The sequence below is a fragment of the Anoplolepis gracilipes genome, chromosome 8 (assembly GCF_047496725.1).
Source record: "Anoplolepis gracilipes chromosome 8, ASM4749672v1, whole genome shotgun sequence".
Lineage (NCBI taxonomy): Eukaryota > Metazoa > Arthropoda > Insecta > Hymenoptera > Formicidae > Anoplolepis > Anoplolepis gracilipes.
In genome coordinates, this window is record NC_132977.1 from 1,038,705 (window position 1) to 1,049,921 (window position 11,217).

The window sequence follows — 11,217 nt, forward strand, 5'->3', positions numbered from 1 at the left end:
ATGAGCATTTCATTAATTATTTTATTGTAAAATAATAACCGTTTTGACTGACGTGTCCAAGATAATGAAATTCTCATCATAGTATCTATAAAATAATCGATACTTCAAAATTATAATTAAAAAAGAAAGAGAAAAAAGATTTATCGTTTACTGTTATACATATAAATGCAAACAAAAGCTGTTATACATCTGAATCAGATAGCTAGATTGTCATAAAATTATAAATAGATTTTTTAATTTATAATTATTATAATTATAAGCTTAGCTTAAAACTGCTTGTTAGCCGAATATTTTTTGTACACATACGTATATGTATGTGTATAAATCATTAATTATTATAAGTAATAACAAATAGCGAATTCGGTTGGAGAGTACAAGCACGATACCAGTGATAATAATTTTAAAAATTATTATGCCTGTCTTCGAAGGGCACTGTTCTGAGAGATAAAATAATAAGATAAGATAAAATAATTTTATTTTTACAGTTTGTCAGATCAACGTTAAAGTTACATTCGACTTTTAAACTTTTAACATAGTAATAGAAAATTCTAAAATTTTTTGGAAATTTTAATTGAAAGTTTTATTAAACTCGTTCATGTCATACCCAGTACATTCCATGCGCTCTCACATTGGTATGCCGAAGTAGCTATTCCGAAAAAGAAATTATTTGGAAATTTATTACTGGCAAGAAAATTTGTGTATTTTATTTCTGGAGAAAATTGATATTCAAATATCACATTCGGTTTGTCATTTTATAGAATCTATTTTGAAATATGATATTAATGTCACTCATAATCACACTCAGAATCATAAAAACTGCGGAAAAAACAAGAAATATTGCTAAAAATTTTGAGTGCAAAGAGAGAGAAATACAAATACATTGTAAATAGTATAATGTCATAACAAAAATATAATATGCGTTTTAATATTTATTTAATACATATTTACCTTTTCTTTAAATGTGCAAGAGACGTGCGTAGACAAGCTTTTTACAAAGTAAAAATGTATAGTGTGCAGAAAAATATCTAATTTGGTATATCGCACAAATTATGTTACGAGTATGTAATTATATAATATTCTGAAAGGCGAGTAAAAAAAAGTTAAAGTAATATTTTGGTGACGTCAATCAATAGCTCTTACAAATATACAAATATACAATACACATTTTAAAAAGCATATGTATAATTTTAAATCCACACGTTTAAAATTTAATATTATAATTTAATATTACACATAATATATTGAAGATAATAATACATATAAATATCCTTCTCTTAATAATATTTTTTAATCCGACATTACTATATTGATTTATTATAACACATTAAAAAATGTTAAATTTTATTTTATGCCTGATATTATGGGTAATAAGGATTGCTGTAGTTTTTCCAGCCGCACAATCTTATATTTGAAAAACATTTGCCTTTCTTTACGCGTCATTACATTCGAATGTTACAGTTCAGTGAACATCTTTTGCCGTCGAGCATTTCCCACTTTTGCAGTATTGATCTTAGCTACAATTTTCCTTGAAAGTATGAAGAGAAATTTATTGCACTGCAAGTTTTTCTTCTCGTTTGAATATTTATGAAAATTATATATTTGTACCGTACATTTTCCATAAATGTAAATGATTTACAGAAGCTGACAGTATTAGAAAATTATATAATTTATTAACTGTAAGAATGATTCGGTTACAAGTCGAGAGTATAAATACAAACATATTTCTAAAAGATACATGGGAAAAGAATTTTATATAAAAAATTAATAATATATATTTTTAATATTTATATTAGTAATTTTGTTTGAGAGTGCATAAGATATTAATTTAACAATCGGTCAATATCAGACAGAGGTACAATGTTGATATCTTTTGCGAGGTACAGCGAACCAACGAAGAACTTTTTTCGATCGTCGATGCTGCCACGGAGTCTGAATCTCATTAATGGGCTTTATGATTTTCGACTTATCCAGAGTCACGTTAAATGATTTTTTCAGAACGGATGACGCAATGTATGGATGTATCTAAATCGTTAATTAATTAAACGTGTATTTAATCGATATTTGGTAAATGATAAATATTTAATCATAAACAATTGTTTAGCTATATACAATAATATTTAGAATAATCAAGTCATATTTTTCTAATATCTGCGATTTATGAAGCTACTTTACACACGGATATGGCGAAAATACGGCAGACAGAATAATGCAGGATGCCAGCCATCTCGTAGTGCATAACTGTACCTCATACATCACCATCTGAAGCATCCGGTATTACTCTCATATGCTGTGAGCACGCAATATCCTGCCATGTTACAACTAAGTAAATACTATCGAATGCTTTTGCGAGTCAGAAGATTAAAGACTGAAGCCGATCCGAAAGCAATCACTCGTATGTCATTAAGTAATTTCTCGAGATTAAACTAATATAGGATCCGTCAGAACATGTGATTAGAGGATAATTGTATATATACATATTTATACACATAAAAAATTATTTAATAAATAATTTTTTAATATTCTTATTCTCTGCAAGTATTATACATATATAGCTATATATATAATTACAATTTTTATTGTTATTTTATATATAAAACTTTCTACTTTAAAATAAAGAGAATATTGACATACAATAAAATATATCATCGATTAAATATTCCGTTAAAATAACACTTACGTGATAATGCAATGGTCCTGGTGCTTTGATATCTTCTTTTCTTTCACGAGGAGCGTAACATATTACACCATTCTTAATATTCTTTGATATGTCTCCGCTGAGATTGTAGTGTGCTGGACCTACGCACGCATAGTAATAATGAAAAAGTTTTTCTGACAATTTTTATTTAATTTACTTTTTTTTTACTTTATACCTGGTACATGGAAATCGCCTTTTAGTGTCATCGGAAACCGACAGGCGCGTGAGCCGAAGGGTGAAGGAATTAATTGTCGGCAAAGAAAGTCGCATCTATCACGATTAGCCTTGAAGGCTGATAAAGCTTCGTAAGCACCTGGATCCGGTACATCATCCTGTGAAAATTAAACGAGTATAATCTTTAATCCGTAGCGTATTAATTCTAATATACTATCTTATTATATTATGCTTTATACGAGGTCTAAATTCACTTAAATTTTTATATTGCTAGGTATGTTTTAATCTTGCCTAAAATAAAATTAAAAAATTAGAAAATAATAAGAAAGAAATTCGGCTTTCCTATATAATTTAATCATTTTAGGCTGGCCGCCGATTCGACACAAATCTAAGCGCCGATGTTTCCGGCAATCCACAATTCGCATTACAGAGACAGAGATACCAAGCAGGGATTGGCTCGAATTTCCGGCTCAGTGAGCCGGAAGTGATTTCTCTGGGTAACACGCGCCTCTACATGGAAATGACCTGCAGAGCACAGCAAAATGTCATTTCCGGCGTACACCACTCTTCCCTACGTTATGCAAATACAGCTTCCTCGGATTGGTACGCCGCTGTTGTCATTGTCGAGGGATATTCAACGAAAGAATAGATATCCATTAATATCGCTCACAGTTATCGCGAAATGATTTAATGATCATTCAGCAAAAAACTAACACGACTAATCAATAACCGGATTAGTTTATCAATCGCGGTACATGTAGTCGCATCGAACTGCGCTCACAATTTTGCACCGTTTCAATTGTTTAAGTGAAACGCCAGCTAATCGAACCTACATGAACTCGTCGAACACAGCGGAATCAGCAGCAAGTCGGTTCTATCCTGGTCTATCTACCGGCTGCGGCCGAATCTCGTCCGGCGCTCTCGATTAACGGCCAGATTGGATCCTAGCCCCGAATCGCCCCGGGTACAGATGCATCGGTCCGATCCACTGCCATTAATTTCATCTCCGGGTCTCCTGATTACCTTGCGCTTCCAGGATTACTCGGGTCTACCGAGCCCACGGATTCCTGGGCGAGCCGAAAGAATCTTCGGTCGTCCGGTCTGACCACAGACTTATCGTGACTACTAACCCAAGTTTCTCGTCGTCTTGTTAACGTTACACAAGTAATTTAGACTGCTCTATCTATAGCGGCGATCTCTCTCTCTCTCTCTCTCTCTCTCTCCCTCCCTCCCTCTCTCTGATGAGATCACAAGCTATTTTCTTTTACAATAATCCATTGAATATATAGTGTATAAAAAATGACTGATAATTTATTTTTGTCTTTTCTATTTATATCAATCATTTTTTCAGTCTTCTCATTCAGTTTAATAATCTCCTTATATAATAAAAATATAATTGATTTCTTAACTTTGTTATTTTATTATTTATATTTAGAATAATATTCTAAGTATAAGTTTGTTCACACAAAGGGTTTTTTAATAATTATCGAAAATTATGATTATCAGCTTCAAGAAATATAAATTATTTATTGTATGTTTTTATAGCTAAGACTTTTAAATTAATACTTAATTCAATGCTTAACACGTTTTTAACAGTTTTCAAAATCTTAATTTCCTCATTATATATTAAAAACGATATCTATTACTAATATCTCGTCTGAAATGTGTACGCAGAAAATGATTACGATTTAAAGAACAAAATATATTATATTAAATAGAAAATTTTTATAACATACGTGAATTTTTGGAAATCTGTCCACTCTTGATTTAAAGACTGCATGATATACCAGGCATTTTTCCTCATCTATTACTTCGCGTTCATCGGTGAATGTACATTCAGTATCGCTGCTTAACAATGTTAGTGTTTTATAAAACTTTATGTAATCGGTCATTTTCTCGTATTTCTTAAAACGCTTTGTGGATTCAAAACTCAAATTTCCGACTTCCGTATGGTAATCCGCAGGTCCTACGATGCAAATTCATGCAGTTTATTATAAATTTATGAGATGTGAGATATATTAAAATTTATTTATTATATTATACATATATACACATACCTGGTGTCATCGGATAAACGATTTTCTTGAAACGAGCACTGAAAGTGCCAAAAGGTACGTTTAGAATAGAGCCATGACAAATCTGTCGAATCGCAATTTCGTATTTCCCAGGTCCAGGTGTATCCGACATAAATTTTTTTTCAATTTTCTAAAATAAAAAAAAAAAATTCACATTTTCGTATAATTGTCAAAAAAAACACATATAAAAGAATAGAATATAAAAAAATAGAAATGTACTTTTGCGGTTCGCTTGACAGGTAGAGGCTTTGTCAAATGTCGGTCACACTTACACCGAATATGTTTGTATTTATAAAACTTATTTTTCAACAGGTCGTAATGATTTGGAGCTGGAAAGTTCTTTATGGAAAAGCAGATTTTCATGAGACGATTCACAGGTATAAAAGCAGTTTACCGGCTCAAAGTTTTCGCGAAAGAACCGGCGACTGCGCGAAGTTACAAAGCATGTTCTTAAAATTACTTGGCGTAATTTTTGTTGGTACAAAGCTTCCAAGAAACGCGGCTGCTTAGCGGCGGCTCTTTTCGCTTCCCTAGTTCTCTCATTGTGGATTTGGACGGGACTTTTCTTTGTCTCGTGCTCGTAGTCCCCAGGACCCGGGGTCACGGAAGTCCGTTCGTCATCTCTACCCTTCATTCTGCTCCAAAAGTTTCCTTTGTACTTTAGAGTAGTAAAGTTTGTCTCCTACGGTATAAATAATCGTTCGCGAGATCTTTTATAAAGCAGAAGGTACGGCATCTTCATACCTCTCGAGGAACATTATAAAAATCGGTTGGTTTATGTTCAATGACCGAATTTTTCGTAAACACGCCGTGTTCATCGTAGTCGTATCCGTCCACGTCACGTTTCGAAGGAATAGACAGGCCTGTTGTAAACAGCCGCGGAGGACGGACGATCCATAACTATAAATATAACAAATAGCTACGATAAATATATAGTTATAATTGAAAATAAATCTATTTAATTGTATATAAAACACTAAGCATATCAATCACTTATACATATAAAAAAAATACATTTTTTTTAAACAAAAACAATTAATTAAATACAATTTTGTAACATTGTTATACAGCATTATACAATATTAATAATCTAATTTATAATTTTTTATGTAAACGTATAATTTTTTATGTAAAAAACAAAAACTACTTCTTACATACATAGCGTAGTCTTCCTTATAAAATATCTAGAGCTAGTTAAGTATTAAATATTGAAGAAGAGATACATATGTTGAACGAATATTGTTTGCATATATTTGCAGTAAACTGAAATATACGAAAAGGAAATTCTATTGACGAAATATTTTATACTTTGCCTGCGGGACCACGCCAGGTGCCCGGGTGAGATCTTATTTTTCGACATGTTTTTTTAAACAAATCATCTGGCAAATTATACTCTGCTGGACCTGGTCCTTCATACATCTTCTCTTTAATTCTAACATCGGTGTAATCGATACTAACACCACCCTGTAAATTATGAAATCTCATAGAATACATACATGCCGATACCGAGCAGAAAAATTGCAAATAAATGAGCCGTGAATAGAGAAAATGCACGTTCTGGTATATGTTTCCGTGGTGCCTCTATATTGTAACAGCCAGGACCTGGAAACTTATGCGCATCTTTTGGTATGCTGAGTGTCTGCCTGCTTGCTCCGCTCAAAAATGGATAAGCATTGTCTGTAGAACACATAGTCGGGTAATGTAAAAGCATATACAACACGAGCGAATGCAAATTTCACGGAAAAATTCAAGATTATTGTACATTATAAGTTACCTGGATCTCGAGTTGGCTTTGATAGATCCGATATGTCGTGAATTCCTGGACCCATTCGAGCAGAAGTCGTCGTGACTAGTTTTACGAATCTTTCCGTTCTATCAAATGCCATGACTTGGTTTTTGTATACACGATTGAAAAAAAATCTTCAAAGATTGTAACTTATAACCTAAATATAAAAATAAATGTAACTGTTTTCTTGAAAATACATTATAATTGTGTGAGACAAAAAACAACTTAGAATCAAATTTTTTTTTGCTAATAATATCTGTCGTTGCATCTACATAACAATGTTAGACTTACAATTGCATAATTAAAAAGGAAATATTTAACTTTAAATATATCTCAATTTAATTCAGAAATAATATAAAAAATTACTATAAAACATTTTACTGTTTTAATATTTGAAAATAAAAAAAGATAAAAAATAAATTAAAAACATCTCTCTTACAAGGAGAGGTCATGTACTCTGCTCTTCACCGATTTTGATGTAAATCTTTTTATGAGTAGTTGTGTGTGTGTGTGTGTGTGTGTGTGTGTGTGTGTGTGTGTGTCCAATGAAATTTCCTTGGAAAATCATTCGATGGGCTTTTCGAAATTTGCAGAAAAAAAGTTTATAAAGAAAAATTATTTATTAATTAAATTATAAAATTTCTTTCATCTTCCGTTAGAAGCATTTAGATTGCGCGTACATTTTGCATTAAATTTTTATTCTTTATTTTTTTTCTTTATGAATTTTTTTCTCTCCTTATTAGATATTTAAACACATTAAATATTTTAGTAAAAAATAGGCTTTAATAAGATATATTAAGCTTTTTTTTTATTTTGTATTTTAATAGAACCTTTCAGAAGAGTGACTCAATGTTTTATTACAATCAAATTATTTTAATAGCATTAATATATTCCAATTAATAAATGAAAAACATGGCGCGCGTTATTAAAAAATTTCAAACGTTGGATGGAAGCGTGAAATTGAACGCGATCACGTGATCGAATTTCAGTAACTGCAGATTATTGTGTGCCGCGCCTTCGCCCCGTGCAGATCGCTTCGCGTTTTCCCGCGTCTTTTTACGTTCTGTATGAATTGCGCGAACGGTTACCGCAAGTGTCAAATCTGACGACGGACGATCGTCTCGGTACATTAATTATTCTGCGTGATAGCGATTAACGTGTCTTTCGATATTCGGTGTCCGTCGCCTCGTATTACGACCACGAAGTGACGTTCCTCCCCCCTTTCCCACCCTCACCCCTTTCCCGCGTATATTCGCAACAATCTCTCATTCGACAAGTATCGCGAGTGTCTTTCAACATTCGGAATATCGAGGATTATCGAGGAGCATCGAGAGAAACATCGGAAAATTCATCCTGACGATTAATCACGACAAGTGAGCCCGTTTATCTCGCGTAACAGTCAGTGTTCACGTCCGCCTGATGGCCGAGGATGTGCTTCTCTTTTTCTTGAGATTTCCCTGACGACCAAAATTGTATCGCGCGCGACGCGAGTCCGGTAGTGCCGAATAACTCTACGGGCGATCAATTTACGTCATAATCCGCTCGATCATCACCCCACGCGTTTTCCGGCACCCATAATCGACGTCTCGTTGACTCTCCTTCCACGGCAAAAAAAAAAAAAAGTTGCGAGACTTTCGTGAAGTTGATTGAACGTCGGGAATGCCGAGGATATTTACGGGCGATCGTTTCAGTCGCGGTCGAATTTTTTCCGGGCATTTTCTGATGTATTATACAGAAAAAAGTAAATGTCAAATCAAATTATATTCTTATATGAACGCGTTCCTGGTTTTCATATATACGCGACAATTTATAATCTTAGAAGAATTTAAAAATCTTAAATTTCAACAATATTATATAATCTTATTTCAATATTACAATTGTCATTTCAAGAATAAAATAATTATTTTAACTCTAAGAAAATTATAATCTTTGATTTGAACATGTGTTATTTTCTATCCAATATTTTTTCTTCTCCATTCAAGAAAATTATTCTTAAATAACAAGAATATATTTTTCTTGGTTAAACTATATAAAATGTCTTCAGCCAAGCAAATTTTTTTTTGTTTAACGCATAATCTCATTTCAAGATTTACATTTTGAAACTAAAAATATTGTCAAAGTAAGAATATTCTTTTTTTTGTGTACAGAAATTCGTTGACGAGTGCATTCGCTCTACATATTCGTTCGACTGAACTGATTTTTATAAGTACATTCCTGCGTATCAAGTGTATCAAGAATAATGTTATCGGAAAGCAAGAGAGGAGAAAGGAGAGTGAGAAAGGAGCTAAATCGAGAGAGGTGAGATACAATATTATTGGACTGCGGGCCGGTGAGTTTTTATATATATTATTATATATAAATGTTATTTGTTTCTTGAATTTTCCCATCGCGTAATTACACTTGTTATTACACATTTCCTCATTATCTGACATTATCAGAAAAGGTCCTTTGCCCCTGCCGTCACTCGCGTGCTTTCGGCGAACGCTTTATGTTAGTCAAAACAATTCTTGCGTTTGGTCGAACATACGCCGCTTTATCTGATTTCCCCGAAACGATCGACACGAATATCGTGACCACTTATGCCTGGTTTTTTTTGTGTTAGTAATAATTCGCTACAATTGAAAAAAAAATTTTTTTAACTGAAGTAATATTTTTATATAAAAATTTATTAATTAATATTATTTTTAGAAAAATCAATTCGCAAAAGGAATATAATTTATTTTCGTAATCGCTTTAAAATATATAAAATCAAAGATAATGCTATAAATTATTATAACATATTGTATTTAAATTTTTGCAGCTTTTCATTTTACTGTATACAGATTTGCTTAGATAATAATAGTTATATAGTATAATAATTTATTTTCCATTCCGCCCCCGACATAAATGTAAAAGTTTTTAATATTTGCGATGCAAATGCAATAGAATATATCCTGCACAAATGAGTGCAGAATACAATACAAAAATGTTTTAAATAAAAATAATAATTTATAACAATCTATATAAACCACACACCAGCATAATATATAAAAGTGTTTGAATAATTTGTATTGAAAAGCTTATTCAGTTTTTCTCTTTAGAGGTGTTTTTCTCTTATTTTTTTTTAATAAAAAAGTTTGTTGAACAGTCGATAATCTGATTCGAAAAGACAGCAATTTCTGCAGAAGTCTAGTATCCTTCAGTTGGTTAGATTACTTCGGTCGATAATTCGAGATGTTTATTGTTTTAAGCTGTGGAATTTCATTGGTATAGGGTTACGAGGTTAGCAGTTTCATTGCTAGAGGGCGTTATTGATGTCATTTGGCTCTGTTGATTAGAACATTCGATCGATAATTCGAGAAGGTCAACATGGAAACGTGAAACGTGATGTGCGATGTAGTGTAGCAACAATAGCTTCGTCGTTACTAGACAACATAAAACGATACGAATTACTGTGGCCTTTTTTAATAAAATTGACAGGATATAAAGAAATATTCAGGAATAATGACGAAGAAAGAGGATCAATTCGACGGAATGTTGTTGGCGTTGGCGCAACAACACGAAGGCGGTGTAAAAGACGTAAGTTTAATTTTCTTTCTGATTGAGGTTAACTCGCGTGATAAGATATGTAATTGTGTTTCACGTTGAGTTTGTTTATTTTTAGTTACTAGATACCTTCTTCAGTTTCCTGGCGAGAAAAACAGACTTTTATACTGGAGGTGGCGAAGGAGCAGCTGAACAAGTAATTGTCTTTATATATTTATTATATCTTATAGCTAAGTGTGAAAGTTTTGTTAAATTATTTTAAATATTATTTTTATAATCTGACCAAAAGAATTATTCTTTTATGTGCAGCTTGTTATGAGCAAGTTTAAGAAACATGAAGCCAATGCTTTAGCCAAAGCTGCGTCTGACAAAATCGAAAGAATTGAACAAGAGAAACGACGTAAGGAAAAAATTGAAAAGAAAAAAAAAGAAGAACAAGCAGAAGAAGAAAAGTTAAATGATGATTCTAGAATAATTGAGTTAACCGACGAACAGGCTATTCAGTTACAAGAAGAAATAGATAATAAGGTATATATTTCAAAGACTACTTTAATGTATTATTTAATATTTCCTGATGAAAAGTTATTCTTTAGAAATCATAATAACGCTTAAAAATTTTTGCTTATATAGAAATTGGCAAAAGACACTGCTGTTGCTGGACCTAGTGGTGATCAGAATGAACATTCTAAGGATGTCGAGAATAAGAATGATGATTCTAAAGATGATAATGCGGACGAAGAAGAGGAAGATGAAAAGGAGAAAAATAAGTTAAAGCCTAACAGCGGTAATGGTGCAGACATGCCAAATTACAGATGGACGCAAACTCTTGGAGAAATAGAAGTAAGTGCACATTCTTATTTTCCTTTCACTAATCACAAATTACACATGTGGTGCTAAAATATTCTTTTTATCTGAGAAAAGGTTTAAAGAAATCGAATAATATTTTGAACCGCTAACTTTTA

General features: G+C 32.2%; 2 protein-coding genes across 3 annotated transcripts in view; one reads left to right on the forward strand and one right to left on the reverse strand.

Annotated features, from left to right (window-relative positions):
* Positions 1 to 1,842: 1,842 nt before the first annotated feature.
* LOC140668797 (uncharacterized) lies at positions 1,843 to 5,589 on the reverse strand. The gene is made up of 7 exons (XM_072898111.1): positions 5,405 to 5,589; positions 5,164 to 5,283; positions 4,927 to 5,074; positions 4,606 to 4,835; positions 2,871 to 3,027; positions 2,678 to 2,796; positions 1,843 to 2,022 (listed from the first exon to the last, which is right to left on the reverse strand). The coding sequence occupies exons 1-7, from the start codon at positions 5,576 to 5,578 to the stop codon at positions 1,843 to 1,845; spliced, it is 1,128 nt and encodes a 375-aa protein (XP_072754212.1). The 5' UTR covers positions 5,579 to 5,589.
* Positions 5,590 to 10,068: 4,479 nt separating this feature from the next.
* Positions 10,069 to 11,217, forward strand: part of Nudc (nuclear distribution C, dynein complex regulator) — a 78,171-nt gene continuing 77,022 nt past the window's right edge. For both annotated transcript variants that reach the window (XM_072898417.1, XM_072898416.1), the window contains exons 1-4: positions 10,069 to 10,288; positions 10,374 to 10,451; positions 10,565 to 10,783; positions 10,886 to 11,095. In XM_072898417.1, the coding sequence (XP_072754518.1) occupies positions 10,214 to 10,288; positions 10,374 to 10,451; positions 10,565 to 10,783; positions 10,886 to 11,095 (582 nt within the window). In that variant the 5' untranslated portion in view covers positions 10,069 to 10,213. The remainder of the gene's footprint in view (positions 10,289 to 10,373; positions 10,452 to 10,564; positions 10,784 to 10,885; positions 11,096 to 11,217) is intronic.